Consider the following 16,999-nt stretch of genomic DNA (forward strand, 5'->3'; position numbering starts at 1 on the left):
GGAGCCAGAGCTCACCTACAAATGTATTTTGTTTTGTGTACATGGTGATTATTTAAAGGGTGAACTGAGACAGAGGGTATCACTCAGTGATAGAATGCTTTTCTACTATGCTCAAGGCTCTGGAACTGTTCTTGTGAGCTAAACGAAAGAACTGGTTACCAATGTTTAAACAAACTGGATGGCAGTTTTCCTGGGACTGGGGAGATGTCTGAGTGGTTAAGAGCACCCATGGGGCTGGAGAGATGGCTTAGCAGTTAAGAGCACTGACTGTTCTGCCAGAGGTCCTGAGTTCAATTCCCAGCAACCACATGGTGGCTCACAAGCATCTGTAATGGGATCAGATGCCCTCTTCTGGTGTGTCTGAAGACAGCTATAATTGTACTTATATACATAAATAAATAATTTTTTTTTAAAAAAAGAGCACCCACATGGAAGTGCACCATTGCTTGTAACTCTATTTCCAGGGTTTCTGACACCCTGTTCTGGCCTCTGTGAGCATTGTATGCACATGGTACATACAAAGACAAGCACACACAGAAAGAAAAGTGTTACTAAAAAAAAAAAAAACCCACAATAGGGTTTTATTCAATTATAAAGAAGAATGAAATGAAGTCATTTACAGAAAAATAGATGGGAACCAGAGATTATTATGTTAAGCAAAATAAGCATTTTTTCCTGTTTGCAATAATATGAATAAAATATAAATGTATATAGAGTATGGAAGCAAAGTATATATATATATGTGTGTGTGTGTGTGTGTGCGTGCGCGCATGTGTCTGTGTGTATCACAGTGATATGTATATATATATACACATATATATGTATGTATATATATTTTACAATGAAACCCATCATTTTGAATGATAACTAAAATATAATAATATTAAAGACTTTTTTTTTTTGCTTCTCTTGAAGTATCAAGAACCCTGACAATGCAGAATTTCAGTTCCACACTGCAACCATTGTCTGGAGCAAAGTAGTAACTTAGGGAGTGCCTTCTAGAGAGGACTTGACCTTGTACTATAAATCAGAAGCACCCAGGCTATACTCATCTCTTTAAATGTCTGTCCTTGTCATGTTTGGCGTTTGCCTCTAATGATCTATGTGTTTCATTCACAGGTTGTCATGCACCCATCTAAAGTTTTGGAATTGCAGATGAGGAAGCGAGGCTTTAGCATGGAAGTAGGACAGTATATATTTGTAAATTGCCCCTCGATTTCCTTCCTGGAGTGGCATCCCTTTACTCTGACCTCTGCTCCAGAGGAAGAATTTTTCTCCATTCATATTCGAGCAGCAGGGGACTGGACAGAAAATCTCATAAGGACATTTGAGCAACAGCACTCACCAATGCCCAGGTAGGTCCTGGAGACCTTCAGAGACTCAAAACAGAATGTAGAGTAACCAAAAGAGAAAACAGCTCCTTTGTGAAATGCAAGTCTGTTAAGTTTCTGAGATGATGTTTGAGCTCAAGGATGGAGATGAGTCTTTATGCATCCATTGTTTTTTTCTCATTTGCTAGGATTGAGGTGGATGGTCCTTTTGGCACAGTCAGTGAGGATGTTTTCCAGTATGAAGTGGCTGTACTGGTTGGGGCAGGGATTGGGGTCACTCCCTTTGCTTCCATCTTGAAATCTATCTGGTACAAATTTCAGCGTGCAGACAACAAGCTCAAAACACAAAAGGTACATTCCCACATTTCACTATTCCCCTAGTAAGTGGGGCAGGAGACCCTATCTGGAGATAGGAGTGAGGCATAGGGCAGAAGTGGCTTCAAAGGGGCACTAGTATGGGATGCACTAGGCAGGTGGTCCAGCTTGTTGCTACACAACCAGTCTGTATTTTGTCAATTCTGAGGCCATAAACGAAAAACACCCTGTCTGGTGGATTCTCAGCTCTGTAGTGCTCTAACCTGTTGGTCTATTTGTTTTAAGCTATTTTATTGGGTTCTTGTATCTCCCACCCCTCCAACCCTTATTCCATCCTGATCTCTTCCAACTTCATAACACTAAGCAGTAGAGAAACAAAGTTAGAGGGGAAAGAAGGGAGTGGAGACCTCTTTAGAATACTTCCTGCTGATTAGGAGCGTTTGGTTCCTTGGGGCAAGTCCAACCTTTGTTGTCATATTGTCAAGTTGGATATTTCCAACTTCTTCTAGTCTCTTAGCTCATGGACAAACTGCAACAGCAGAAACTAAAAGCAATTAAGACAGCGGCAGGGGGAGCAGCCACTGTCTCAGGCCCTCTCAGGACTCTCTCATTTGTACCCTTTCCAGAGTCCCCAGAATTAAACTATCTGCAGCTATCAAAGCTCCTGCTCCTGCTACTGCACAAGGCAAATCATAATCACCTGCTCTCAAGTAGCCTCTTATCCCACACCTGGGATTCAAACAGAAACACACTCACATAACTGGATTTTTAAGAAACCAAAATTCTCACTACACCAATTCTTCAAACTAAAGCTATTTAGCTTGTTGCCCAAGGTTGTTCCTATAAAATCATTTTTAAAGTAGCCTTTTATAATCTGGACAGAATACCTTTGAAGGTCCATGATAAAAAGAAAAAAAAAACCCTCATATCTCAAGCTAAAAAAAAGAAAGAAAGAAAGAAAAGAAAACAACAAATCAAAACAAATCCCCCCTCTTGGGAAAAAAAAACCAAAAAAAACAAAACGGTGAGTGATCTTTGTCCTTGCAACTGCTTCTATGAGTTGAATACAGGATTCTTTTCAATTTGCAGTTTTATTTTTATTTATTTAAACTTTTTTATTTTTACTTTGAACTTTTTCTTTTCTAGTTTATGTTTATTATACATAATATTATTATAGAATGACATTTCCATTAAAGTCATTTACTATGACCATAGTCACCCATCCCCTTTCACCATCTCCAGCCTCTGTCCCAGTAGCTTTCTTCTCTTTCCCCAAATACTCTCCATTCTGTTTCCATGTTTCCCATATGAGACAAAACTTAGACAATATTTGGCTTTCTGAGTTTCCCTTATTTTGTTTATCATGATGATCTCCCAGTAACAAAGATGACCTTGGAAGGTTCCTTCTGTAATGGAAATTTGTCAGACCTCTGGACATTCAATCTAAAGATCTTCCACTCTTTGTGATTCATTACCTTTAGACTTGGTCAACAAATATAGATATGCCTATGTATATACATATATGTTATATATGCATTTATGCTACACACATACACACACCCCTGTCATCACAGTGTACATTGTGAAAGATTCTTAATAAGGGTATGAATTCTTTTGCTCGTTTCAGATCTACTTCTACTGGATCTGTAGAGAGACAGGTGCCTTTGCCTGGTTCAACAACTTACTGAATTCCCTGGAACAAGAGATGGAGGAATTAGGCAAAGCGGATTTCCTAAACTACCGTCTCTTCCTCACTGGCTGGGATAGCAACATTGTGAGTTCAAATAAAACACTGATTCCAACAGTAAATGTTAAGACAAAATAGTGCATGTGAACCAAAATAAGTATTCCCTAGCATTTACCTGACCTCATCCTCACACTGAAAGTTAAAAGTAGCTTACAGAAGAGGCAGCTGTCAAACTTGGGTTTTCTAATTTTCTATTTCTCTGGTTCCAGGCTGGTCATGCAGCATTAAACTTTGACAGATCCACTGACATCCTCACTGGTCTGAAGCAGAAAACCTCCTTTGGCAGACCAATGTGGGACAATGAGTTTTCTAGAATAGCTACTGCCCACCCCAAGTAAGTACCTTGTCCTCTCGTCAACTGAGTCTGCAGAGTTCGGATTTAAGTATATTGAGCACACCTGGGACAGAGTGGGCCAGTGAAATGGGTTATCAGGGAAGGGTGTTTGCCTTTAAAACCTACGAAGTAAGAGAGAACAAACTCCCTTAAATTGTCCTCTGCCCTCCACATGTGAAACATGACGCTCTGCCCACTTATTGAGCTCTGATAGCGCTGCACACACATATGTGCTCATGTGTGCACACACATAGGTACACACCCCCACACACAAACCCTTGCACACACATAATAAATAAATTTAATAGAAAACTTTAAGGATGAGGAAATTTCATCCAGGTTTTTAGTAAAATAAGGGTCATGATTTTCTAATTGTAAAAAGCTGTTTATTGTCCCCACTGTTCTCTATTGAATGAGCAAGGCGAAGAAACTTTGCTTATAAAGATAGTGCTGCACAAACCAGAAAACTGGAGAAATGTGCATACATTATTTGCTTATTCATAGGCATCATCATATCTTCATACATATGTGTTTTCATGTGTTCCTTTTAACTACCCTGACCCCAAACCAAATCACCTCGGCTGGATCTGGATCTTTCTTTCTGGGGATATTTCCCCATTCTGCTTTTTCATCACATTGCTCTCAGAGAAAGAACACTATAAAGGTCTGCCCACAGAACATGGGGAGGAGTAATGATGACCCAGGATAACAACTAAGGGGCATGAGAAGTGCTGTCCCCAGGAGCCAAGAGAAAAAAAGATTTCCGCAGCATTGGCACAGGTGTTGGAATGACAGGCTCAAGAAGTGCTTATTAGTTAGTGTAAGGGTGGTCTGAGTGTATTTTAGAAACAGGACAGTATCCAGTATGTAAGGGAGAGGAATAAAATGGCTATAGCGAAAAATGAACAATAATAAATGTTGGCAAGGAATTGGAGAATTTGGACTCTTACTATATCAATTACATAGGATGGAGACTGCAACTCCTGGAGAAAACTTTCAGCAGTTCTTAGAAGTGTTAGACATAGACCCACATAGCCCAGAAATCTGACTTCTTGATATATACCCAAGAGAAATGACAACATAACACACACACACACACACACACACACACACACACACACACACACACACACACCCCACAAATCTGTACATGCATGCACACAGCAGCATTACTCATAATAGTCCAAAGTGAAAACCACCCGACTTCCCAGAGAGTGGGATTTTATTCATCTATAAAGAGTACTTCTTTCAAGTACGGACACACGCAACACCATGGATTAAATTTGAAGGTATTATGCTGAATAAAAGAAACTAGAGGGCTGGAGAGATGGCTCAGTGGTTAAGAACACTGATTGCTCTTCCAGAGGTCCTGAGTTCAATTTCCAGCAACCACATGGTGGCTCATGACCATCTGTAATGGGATCAGATGCCCTCTTCTGGTGTGTCTGAAGACAGCTACAGTGTACTCATATAAATAAAATAAGCCTTTAAGAAAAAAAAGAAAGAGAAAAACTAGAGAGGGTTTGACAATACAGCTCAGTGATGCTGTGGTTCTTCCCAAGGACCTGAGTTCAATACCTATCACCAATAAAAGGTGGTTCACAACTTCCTGTATCTCCAACTTCAGGGAATCTGATACCTCTTTGGGACTCTGCAGGCACACAGAACATACTCCTGCCACTACATGTGCACAATAATTTTTAAACACTGAAAATTATTAGAAAGAGAAGGCCACTTATGGTATGGTAATATATATAGAGAAAGTAGATCAGTTGACTATGTAAGGCAGGGTGGTATGGCTGGAATGTAATCAGTGGATTCTAATATAGTTTCCATTAAGGGGGATGGAATTAGGGATGATGGTTTTGTAACTTTGTGGTTACAGCAAAAAACACTAATTGTACAGTTCAAAGGGTGGACTTTATAGCACACAGATTACACCATAATTAGGTTTAAAAAGAGAAGTTTGAGAAGCTGAGATCCATGGTGTAATTAGAAAGCTTGGCTTTGGGAGAAAAACCACCTTCACAGGCACATCAAAGTCTCAGGTCAGGCTAGGTACAGCAGTTAGCTCAGGTGCACTTGCTGTGTGCCAGCTACTCGTCCATTTATTTTATGTTTTTAATTCTTAGAACAACCCTGCAAGGTAGGTGCTATTTTTATTTTCCTTTTCAAAAGGGAAAGCTCACAGTTGGGATGGCAGAGCTGGCCAGGCAGACTGGATCTGCCAGCAGTAGCTGAGATGGATCAACCCATTTTCCCTTAGCGATCTCCATTCAGGAAGTCAAATCCCTATTTGGCAGAAAAGAATTTGAAGACCAGCCAAAATGAAACAAAGTGAGTATAAGTATTTAAACAGAAGCATATAGAACAAGGACAGTATACAGTCCCACACCATGGACACAGGCTTCTCAAGAGAGTTGTACCTAGGTTTCTTTTCAATGACTATATACATAATGCTATCCTAGGGTTACATCCCTGAAAGGGTATAATTGACACAGTTTAATGGTTAAGGAAGGATTAAAATTTAGGGGAAGTTTAAAAATTGAATAAAACCCATATGTTTCTTAAGTGTTTTTCTTTTGTAAACAATGTTGTCAGGTACCTTTATGAGATATGAGATACAGGAGATTATACAGCCAAATTCAAGATGACAGCCACTCCAGTCCTAAGTAAGCATAGTCCATTCACTGTTTTAATATTCCTGCTTGACATGTCTCTAGAAAAACTTGCAGTATCGCAGTAGGTCATTTTGGCTTCAACATTTGGGCCAAGTTTTCTTCACTTAGCATGAAAGGCAGTCTAGATCTCAGGGTGAGGTGCTTCTTTCCCTGCGTATGTCCCTTTACATTCTTTCTATCCTGCCTCCACCACAGCACCTATCACTTAACAATGGTATTTACTGTACTGCATCTCTTGTCTCTCCGTTCTCAATAAAACGGAGGAAGGCTGAAAGGCTGAGCATATTTAAGACTTGGGAACTAAAAAGTTTAAGAAAAAATTTACTTGGAAGTAGAATTTTTAACAACTGAATTTAAGTTTTTCTCAGTTTTTTCCCAATTATATACATGTTTCATTGTATTTTCATATATGTCCATAATGTATTTTTTGTTTGAAATTAAAATTGTATCATTCCCCCTAACTCCTCCCATGTATCCCTTACTCTTTCAAATTCATGGCCTCTTTTTCATATCTATATGGACAAATATATGTATGTGTATATACATATATCTATCCTTATATATACAATGTATTTGAACTATTTTATATTTATTACATGTATATTATGTATGTAAAATGTTTATGATTAAAATATAACATATATATTCTTTTCCCCTAAATATAAACATAACCTGCTTCATCCATTTAATGTTATTTGTATGTGTATGATTTCAGGGCTGAGCACTTGATTTTTATCCTATTTACTTCCTATGGCCCTCTTTTCCTTGTGCGCCTTCCCACTCCTGATTTCTTTAACCCATCCCTCTTCTACTTTCATGGTTCTTCTCTCCTTTTTGGTGCCCTAGTCGGTTTAATGAGAGCTACTTCCAGGAGCATTGGCAAGGTACCAGCAGCTACACTGGAGAAAATGTTAAAATGGCTCTCATTTTCCAGCAACCAATACTACCAATAGCTCCTCAGAGTGCTAGGTCCTTGTGACCCCAGCCAGACCCATTTCAGGACAGAATCATGATGGACCCAATCATCAACTGAGTTTTTGTTTGACATTGTTGGGAGTAGCAGAGGCTATTCTACATTTCCACTGTTTTTAGCTCATAATTGCATCCAAATAATTACTACTGCTCTGTTCTTACAGGTCTGTGGTGGGGGTTTTCTTATGTGGCCCTCGAACTTTGGCAAAAAGCCTTCGTAAATGCTGTCAGCGATACTCAAGTCTGGATCCCAGGAAGGTACAATTCTACTTCAACAAAGAAACGTTCTGAATTGTAGGAAGCAGCACAGTAGTCCACACTTTCCTTTTTTCTTCACTAATGTGTGGGTCAGCTACTAGATAATCTTTTGTCTCACAAGGACTTTACTCCCAACTTAAAGTTTGATGCAACTTCGTCATACTTGAGCTTTGCTAACCTGAGAGCTGCATAACTCACAACAATTGCAAAACACATGAATTGTTTGTATTGGGGGGATTGTAAATCCTTCTGGGAAACCTGCCTTTTGCTGAATTTTGCTGGTTGACACTTGCACAATTTAACCTCAGGTGTCTTGGTTGATAATCTTCCCTCCCACCTGTCCCTCACAGAAGATTTCTAAGTAGGGTGATTTTAAAATATTTATTGAATCCATGACAAAACAATAACCATAAATAATAAACAACATAAAATTACCAAGATTCCCACTCCCATATCATACCCACTAAGTACATTGTTACACATGAGTTAATCCAGTGTGACCAATAATTTACACTTCACTTTGCCAAAACAATTGAAAGATGTTCATCTTTGTTTATTGAACAATTTTACTGACTTTCCCTAGTAATATCTTAAATATATTAACTATAATCAAATTGTATTGTAGTTAGAAGCCAACTATATTGTCACTTTGTATTATTTGAAATAACTGGAAAGGCCTGACCTGGGATAACTTAACAGAAGCTCTTTTAAGTTTCGTTGTTGTTAAAGGGATTGTTTATGAATGTGTTATAAAAAGAAAATAAAGTTATAATTTTGGCTATTTTACAGGTCTTACTCAATGAGGAATAATCATCCACTAAATGCCATTCTTTTTCCTACAAAAATGTTTATTTTTCCTATCAACCAGGACAATAACCACACTGGCTCTGAGATGTTAGTAATGGTGAATTACAAGAAAAGGTGCAGGCTCCAGGAGGGAGAAATAAAACCCCACGCTTCACTGTACTCAGGCAGTTGACCTCAGACATTTAGCACAATGAACCTATATACTTAGCACTAGACCATCTAATTTGTACCACTAATTGATCAAGAGTAAACAAATTTCTGTTTTCATTTATCTAGGAACACACAGCTTGAAGAATTAGTGGTATCATTTTTCAGTCATTTGTCTGAACATAATAAAGGCAGATCATGAACGTGGGGTAGCTAATTGTATTATTACAACAGTAAAAAATAACAGCAAACAAACAACCACTGAAGAGGATGAGTGTTTCCATAGTGATGAATTGGGATGCCACTACTCTTGTCAACTTATTCACCTGAATATCTGCTAACCAAATTAAGTTTAATGAGGCTTTGGGAAAATGTGCTGGATTTCCACAATATGGTTACTATTAGACAACTGTTTCCCAAATAACTTCAGCCTCATTTATCTTCATTTGGAATTGGTTGTGTAAAACCCAAGTTCCTAAATAAAAGTATTTTCCACTTGATCTCTGCATCTAAATACATTGGTGCTTTTAAGTCATGACAGCTGCCAAAATCAACACATCAAGGACTGCTTCTGCAAGAAGCACAGTCAGTAACAAAAACAATGACGTGCATAATTAACATCATGATTGAACTGGGGAGGAGTGGAATAGGCAGGAGTGCTTGTTTTGCTCTTTTCTTGACAGGTTATAGTTATGACATATCCAGCAAATTTTCATTATAAATATATGGAGAAAAATCCCTCAATTTTAATATCTTTGCTTTCTTTTTCTTGGCATGTAAGCAAAGTAGTGATTTTAATTCACCCGCCCATAATTCTAATGCACAGGGTAGGGTTCTGGGAATACAAATAAGCTCACAATTAGTGCTAGTCAACTTTACAAATTATTAAGGCAACTCTTCAAGCATCTTGAGGTCGACCTGGTGAAGAAACCATGCTCCTTTTTAATGCCCCTAAGGGAGAACAAAAGCAAGGCAACCTGCAGGTTAGCACAGGCTAATGGCACTAATTACCTTCCAAGTAGGTAGTACTTCGAAAGAAGCAGGCAACCATAATGGGCAATTTGCCATCCTGTGCTCTATACTTGGTCCTCTTAAAAGACTTGAAAATGTACAAGTTTTAGGGTTTTCTGTTTGAAGTCCTTGGAATGGATTTAGTTAAGATGATAGGGCTGAACGCTTTGTGATTTTCTGAAAGACTGGAATATATTTTGTTCACTTGGTTTTCTTTATTAAATTTGAACATGTGGAAAACCAGTGGCTTTTTAAACTTGTAAAGTTGGCTACCTAGACAGAAGAGCTTTACAACAGTCTTTTAGGTTACTGATATATACTCAAACCAGTGCCAAAACAATCTTAGTCTTATATATGTTCAGTCTTGCTACTGACCAAACAACACATTTTGATAATTGTCATTTCTTGAACCAAACACACTGCTGTGGTATGCTCTTCGCTTGTTGGCCTTCTGATCATTTAGTTCTAACCACATGCTTTTTTTCTCCCACAAAACTCTGAGAGTCTAGAAAGTTTTCAAGGGGTAAAGTGTTATTACCTTACTGAAATCAAATTCAACAAAAACCAAAGTTCCTGAAAACATTGTTTCAGAGAAATTCTCAAGTATTATTAAGAAGAATAACTGCTTATGCTAAAGTAAGAACAGAGCTATGGCAATGGAAGATTAAAGACTGATGCGGCAGTAGGTTAGAAATCACAGCTAAGCTTTTATCCTTGCTGTTAGCTTCTTAAAAGCAAAAGGATTATGTCTATCAATTTGTAGTATGTTAAACTTGTGTTCAAAGTTTATTCAATGTCACAGAAAATACACAAACTACAACAACAGAACGAACTGTTATCCTTTGGAGAAACAGTGAAGAAATGGTGATGTAAGTCCTCCACCCGGCGCCAATCTGCCTCATCCGGGGAGGTTAGGATGCAGAACTCACTGTGTCTTCAAAATTCCAATGTTATGGAATTACATTTCCCGATTTGTTGCCAGGTATTTTTGAGAACCTGTAAGACAAATTTGGGAGAAAGCTATTATAAGTGAACTTCTCTTTCCTAAATATCAGGAGACAATAATCACCCCTACAGAACACAAATGGACTAAGGGAAGGGAGGATGTACCAACCATCAAATAACCATTGTCTGACTCTTGTCACGTCTCCCTATCATCCTTTGCAGCAGGGTTTCTCAACCTTAGCATTATATGGACATATTCAACCAAAGTGCTCTCTTGTAAGAAGTGAGAGAGATATCCTGTGCATCATTATGGAATGTGCAGAAGCATTACTGAGCTCTACTCATGGAATGACAGTGGCATACCACTTTCTAAAGTTGTGACAACATATAATTGACAAATATACCATAGATAGGTAAACTTCCCCTACTTCAAAACTACCTTTCTCATATGTGTATATGTGTATATGAGGGCAGAAACCAGAGGTCCATGTCAACCTCATGTGATAACAATTCTTTCAAAGACCATCCATGTGGCTTTTTGAGTCTGGCTGTCTCACTGGGGTCTAGGGCTTATTGATTAGGTTATGCAGGCTGGTAGACAAGCCCTAAAGCTTGTCTTCCTGTCTCCACCTCCCCCTCTAAGATCACTAGAGTGTGCCACCACACCCAACTTTTCATGTTGGTTCTAGGGTTTGAACTTGGGTGCTCAAGAACTCAAGTGTGTATATTAAGTAAATGCTGAAGCACCTAAGGAATTGAACGAACTCTCTAGTCCAAGAACTACTTATCTCTAACAGTGATAAATAAGCCTGTCTGGGATGGTAGAAAGGAATCAAAGCCACTGCTTTAGCCACAGCATTTCTAAATGACAGTAGAGTTTGCTCACATGAAAATCACAGTTGTATTTTCACATCCACTGTGATAAATCACCACCCCCACAGTTGTAAAAACTGAACAGTCTGTAGTCTAGTTCCCAGTAATATACCAAGGACAACTGCTTGGCCTTGTACTACAAAACAAAAGTGTAAGATGTTATCACTGTGAGAAGGCCAACGTCCTAAGAAACAATGATCATTTCAAAAGGTTAAAATTTAAAAAGGAGTAAAATCTTGCCCTGAGATCAGTATGCAAGGCAAATGAGAGATAACTGAGAGTATACAATGAAGAACTTTCTAAAACCAGTAATTTTCTCATACTGCAAAGAATACCTTCTTTGACATAATTTTTAAAAAGTAAATTCCTATGAATATTTATAGTCCATATTTTTAACGAAGAAAATAGAATGTTTGGGATATATGGGGGAAAAGGTAGGATATACTAAATGTCTAGTTGGCTAACTATGATCCAATTGAAGTTCAGGCATTTAAAGTCTCAGTAAAATAAGATGCATATGTGCAGTGTGGAAGCTTTAAATGTACTACAAATATGAACTACAGTATGGTTAGTAAGACTGGCAATTATCATAAATAGTTTACTGTTACATGGTAACATGTACATGGGAATTATAAGACATGTGGGTAAAGTAAAAGTTCCAAAAAAAGACATTACAATAGGTATGAAAACAATATATATTTAAAATTGCTTTCAGAGAATAGAATGGTTTATGAAATACAAAGATGTTGGGAAATGCTTTAAAAAACAAAACAATCTTTATACAGTGAGTTTGGTCACATGATTATTTACGAGGTAAGTGCACTTGGCTCCTTCTTATCTGACTGATAAACAAGAAAAATAATGGTAGTGTACAGTCATCTTTATGATGTAAAGAAACTGATGGCCACAGGGACATCTGCTATTTTAAATGGCTTGTAATAGTGAACCATCAAAACATTCATTACAAGGGCTGAGATATAGCTCTGCTGGTATAGTATATGCCTCAATGCAGGGACCCCAGGTTTGATCTCTAGCACCTCAAAAGCAGAGGAGTGTGGCACTGCATGCCTCCTGTCATTACCACTTGGAAAGTGGAATCAGGAAGATCACAAGTTTATGGTCATCACCAGCTACACAGTAAGTTCAAGGCTAGCCTGGGCTATAAGCGACCCAGACTCACACATAGACAAAATTATTACAAAACAAATATTAGAAGCCTAAACAGTTTGTGTGAATGAATTACGATTTGAGAAAAAAATAAATTATAAAAACAAACAAAAAAATAAAAAAATATAATAAAATAAAAAGAAGCCTAAACAGTAACATTTCATTGAAATGTTTTATATTTCTTCCATTCTGAAGGAATGGTCAGGAGTAAAATAACTGGTTGTAGAATGATACATAGCAAACTTTAAATGGCTTGTAACAGTGAGCCATCAAATGTTCATTACATGGGCCAAGTTCTGTTGGAGAATGAGAATTCAGGAAGCAGGCCTTTCACCTTTACCCACCTCTCCATCCTTTGTCCTTTTCTTTCACTTATATTTATTTATTTATTATATTTGGGTGCACATGAGCTACTGTGTGTGTGTAGGGTCAGAGGACAGATTGAGAAGAGTCAGTTCTCTTTTCTCCCATGTGACTTCTGTGGATCTAACTTATTTCATCAGAACTGGCAAGAGATTTGGTACTTTTACTTGCTAAGCCATCTTGTTGGCCCTATCTTTAACTTTCTACATTCTTGTGTCTTATTAATTTTAGGAAACCAACATATTAATTTCACTATTACAAAAGGCTGAAAAAGATTATAAGTAATTCAACAATTGAACAAATGTTCTACCCTATCCCCAGAAGCCCTGACTACTGAAGGGTAAAGAGAGCCTAATGAAGACTGAGGGTCTCAGAGAACATTATGTTGTTAAAGGGTGAAGTTACTTCAAATACAGAAGGACCTAGTCCTGCCCAGGTGCCATTCAGTCAGCTCACCTTTCAAGGTGCCCCAGTGGATTTCTGGATCTGCTCCTTTAAGATTAGGATACTCTGTCTTTGCTCAGGGGGCAGCATGGCAATCTGGTCTGCAGTGAGTTGAAGGACCTGCATAATCAAAGCAGCCTGTGCAGAGGAAGGGAAAGTTGTAAGTTTCAAGGAAGAGTCAGAAAACCAAATAAAACAAAAACATCACCAGCTTCTGTCCAAAAGGCTACTGTCATGGGATATGAAGCAAAATGGGAAAAGGGAGGATATTTCATACTCTCATTCACACAAAACAAACTGCAGGCCAAAAGAAAGAAAATCTGCCAAGAAAAGCACAATGAAGAGCACAAGAATAAACGAAAACATCTAAGATTACATGATGCAAACAGACACCTAAGGAACTCAAAGTTCCAGCAGATTAAGATGGTATTTGTGAGCCTTGGGAACTCTTAAGTTTTGAGTCCTATTTTAAGTTTCCCTCTTTCACAACTTTAAGCCTTTCCATAAGACACAAGCTCCTAACAAAAGCTAAGAACAGCAACAAAAAGATATACTTGTGGTCAATCTGCTATTGTTTCTGTAGGGATTGGGTAGAAATGGCAGGGGAGAGGACAGAAAGGAGCTTGGATTTTTCAGGTCAGTTTGGCTTGCACAGAAAAAAAAAATCTACCATTTTTAGATGAGTCTGAAATGTAAAATAAGTTGCCAGTTACATTCAGTTAAAAACTTTAGGAGCAGGTCCCCAAAATGCTCAGCCAAATTCATTAGAAAGTTCCAAGTTAGAGTAAACATCACCTCCAAAGGAATTTTGAAGACCCAGGATCTTCATGGTAACTGTGAAAAGATAAAAAAGACTAGATTTGTGTGCAGGGAGGCACTCAGACAGTGTTGCTTACCTTCTCATGATCCTGGGGTGTGACCTGGCTCTGTCCAGGACTAAAGCCACCAGGCTGGCTTCCACCTTGCATGCTTGCTCCTTGCATGCCTGCTCCCTGCATGACTGGGACCTATTTGTACAAAAAAGTAAAGAGCATACAGAATTCCTGACATCCACGGAATCTCAATACAATTAACGATTTTGACCCAAATAAGCATAAAGAGAGAATGATTTAAAGACCAGCAGAAGGCAGTGTTTAGCCACAGATCTACTAACATACACATACTTGCTTATATCATTAACAAATAATACACGGCACAGGAAATGGGCATCAAATTAACAAAACTTAGCCCAATAAGCACAGGAAAAACTATGAACACTGGAGAAATTAATGCTCAGAGGAAACACAAGTAAAGCTACCAGATTTTAAACAACTATATACTGCTCTACTGGTGAAGCTATATTCACAAGACCATGGCCTACCTCTAGTTCAATCATACAATGATAGCTATTCTTAAAGAATTCTATCCCATAAAACAGAGATGGTGTCAGGCACAAAGGAGATAGGAAGGTCTCTGGGGAAAAAGATGTTATTAGCCCAACATTTGCTTTTTAGAGATTCCTTAAATAAAAAAAATCCCCTTAATATCATTTTAAGTGCTCAGAACACACGACAGTAGTGTAATTTTTTAAAGAAAATTTCATTTTTATGAGCTTTTTTTACCAGCATGTATGTCTGTGCACCACATACATGCCTGGTATCCATGTAGGCTAGACAAGGGTGTTAGATGCTCTGGAACTGAAGTTATACCTGGTTATGATCCACCATGTGGGTGCTGAGAACCAAACCCAGGCTTTGTACAACAGTAAGTGCTCACCACCGAGCCATCTCTCCAGCCCTGGTTTTCTTTCTTTTTTTCTTTTGAGTGCTTTCTATAGAGAGCATATAACAATTGCTTCATGCTTAATGCAAAAAAAAAATATTACTTGAGTAAAAGAATACAATCCAACTATGGCATGTGTATTGGTATTTAAGATAGGTAGTGAGTCCAACCCTTTGGAAGAAACCAGAACTCAAAATACCTGTGTTCATCTATTATAACTGTTAGATAGCCTCTACACTCAACACCATGCTCATACTGAGGCTCTAACCCAGAGTTTAGAGATTTTTTTGTGAACAAAATTTTTAAAAATCTTGTTACCCACTTCCTCAGATTACAAGCAGTATAGAAGTATAGAAGGGATAGAGAAAAAGACATGTTAGAAATAGATAATGTGGTAACACTGTGAAGAACCAGGTGACAATCCATCAGCAAAGGGGGCAGATACCCATAGGAGAGTACTATGACATATAACATAAATAATAATGAATCTATTTCCATGGTATGAATAATCAAAAGATGATTTAAATTGTTTTCATTTAAGAAAATAGGAAGCATAATACACCCTTTTCCCACTAAAATAGTTCAAGCAACTACCTGTAGAATAATAGTTCTTTCACTAGATGTGGTGGTTTGGATAAGAATGGCCCCCACAGGTTTAGATATTTGAATGCTTTTGGTCACCAGGGAGTAACACTATTTGAAAGGATTAAAGTGTGGCATTTTGGAGGAAGTGCATCACTGAGGGTGGGCTTTGAGGTGTCAAAAGCCTATGCCAAGCTCAAATCCCTGAAACTGAAGCCCTCTATTAAATGCTTTCTAAGAGTTGTTGTGGTCATGGTATCTCTTCACAGCAAAAGAATAGTGACTAAGGCAGAAGTTGGTACCAGAGACTGAGATATTGCTGTGAAAGGCCTGACAATGCTCTCTGTTAGAGGAATATGGAAGACTCTGGACTAGAAAAGTGGTGGATCCTTTAAGCAGGGCTTAATGAGAACAGGGATAGTAGGAACATGCAAGAGAGTGGGTGCTGAGGGTGATTTGAACTGTAGGGTCAGCACAAGAGGTTTCAGAGGGAAAGAATATTAGTAAGTGGCCCAGATTTTGGCAGACTATAGCTGTTTCTGAAGTCTTAAATATCTGCCTTAGGCTAAATTGAACAGTTTTGAATGGATGGCCTTGGCAGAGAGTTTTTGAGACTGCCAAATATTGACTGTGTCATGCAGTTATTAGTGGCCACTCCTATGCAGATCTATAATGAAAACGAGCAAGCTGGGCAAGGAAAAAATGTACAGTTTAAGGGCAAAAATTGCATCAGAAAGTATAATGGACCTAAGTCTAGTGCTCAAGGAGATTAAAAGTTTAAAGAAAAGCCTGATGATAAATGGAATAAATGGATTGGTGAGTTCAGGATAAGATCCTGCCTAGCCAAGCTTCAACTTATGAAAAGAAATCAAAGAAAAGTTTAAGAAGTAAAGGAAACCATCAAGAAGAAAGCTGATGCAAATCTAAGTGAACAAGGGAGCCTAATTCCAGCTTCACCAGGCAGCTGAACTTGGCAGTGTCTGCCACAAGTGGCTGCTGTCTTAGAGTCAGTGATACAACAAAGGGGTTGTCTAATATCCCTCCTAAACCAAAGGTGGCTGCTGAGGCCAGACATGTGTCAAGGGTGTGGATGGAGGCAGAATCTACTGCATGAAAATGTGAAGGTGAAGACTGGATTTCATTAGAGACCCCAAGATGTTGGAGATGCCAGAGTTGTAGGATATCTGCCTAGACGAGCTGCTAACAGGGAGTGGATCCAGCCCAAAAGAGAGAAGTGTGTTTTAGTCAATGAAGCTAAAAG

General features: G+C 38.4%; 2 protein-coding genes across 7 annotated transcripts in view; one reads left to right on the top strand and one right to left on the bottom strand.

The window, feature by feature from the left end:
• The window catches only part of Nox1 (NADPH oxidase 1), a 24,756-nt gene extending 15,966 nt beyond the window's left edge, over positions 1-8,790 (top strand). Inside the window, exons 9-13 of the mRNA XM_028778279.1 lie at positions 1,120-1,355; positions 1,520-1,682; positions 3,274-3,420; positions 3,603-3,727; positions 7,545-8,790. Coding sequence (XP_028634112.1) covers positions 1,120-1,355; positions 1,520-1,682; positions 3,274-3,420; positions 3,603-3,727; positions 7,545-7,671 — 798 coding nt within the window. The 3' untranslated portion in view covers positions 7,672-8,790. The remainder of the gene's footprint in view (positions 1-1,119; positions 1,356-1,519; positions 1,683-3,273; positions 3,421-3,602; positions 3,728-7,544) is intronic.
• The window catches only part of Cstf2 (cleavage stimulation factor subunit 2), a 27,657-nt gene continuing 18,663 nt past the window's right edge, over positions 8,006-16,999 (bottom strand). For 5 of the 6 annotated variants that reach the window (XM_028778183.1, XM_028778047.1, XM_028778133.1 and 2 more), the window contains 3 exons: positions 14,292-14,402; positions 13,408-13,533; positions 8,006-10,599 (listed from right to left, as the gene is read on the bottom strand). In XM_028778183.1, coding sequence (XP_028634016.1) covers positions 13,411-13,533; positions 14,292-14,402 — 234 coding nt within the window. In that variant the 3' untranslated portion in view covers positions 8,006-10,599; positions 13,408-13,410. Of the gene's footprint in view, positions 10,600-13,405; positions 13,534-14,291; positions 14,403-16,999 lie in introns of those variants that run through there. The other variant, XM_028778079.1, reaches the window with a different exon arrangement.

The sequence above is a fragment of the Grammomys surdaster genome, unplaced genomic scaffold (genome assembly GCF_004785775.1).
Source record: "Grammomys surdaster isolate TR1022 unplaced genomic scaffold, NIH_TR_1.0 61, whole genome shotgun sequence".
NCBI lineage: Eukaryota > Metazoa > Chordata > Mammalia > Rodentia > Muridae > Grammomys > Grammomys surdaster.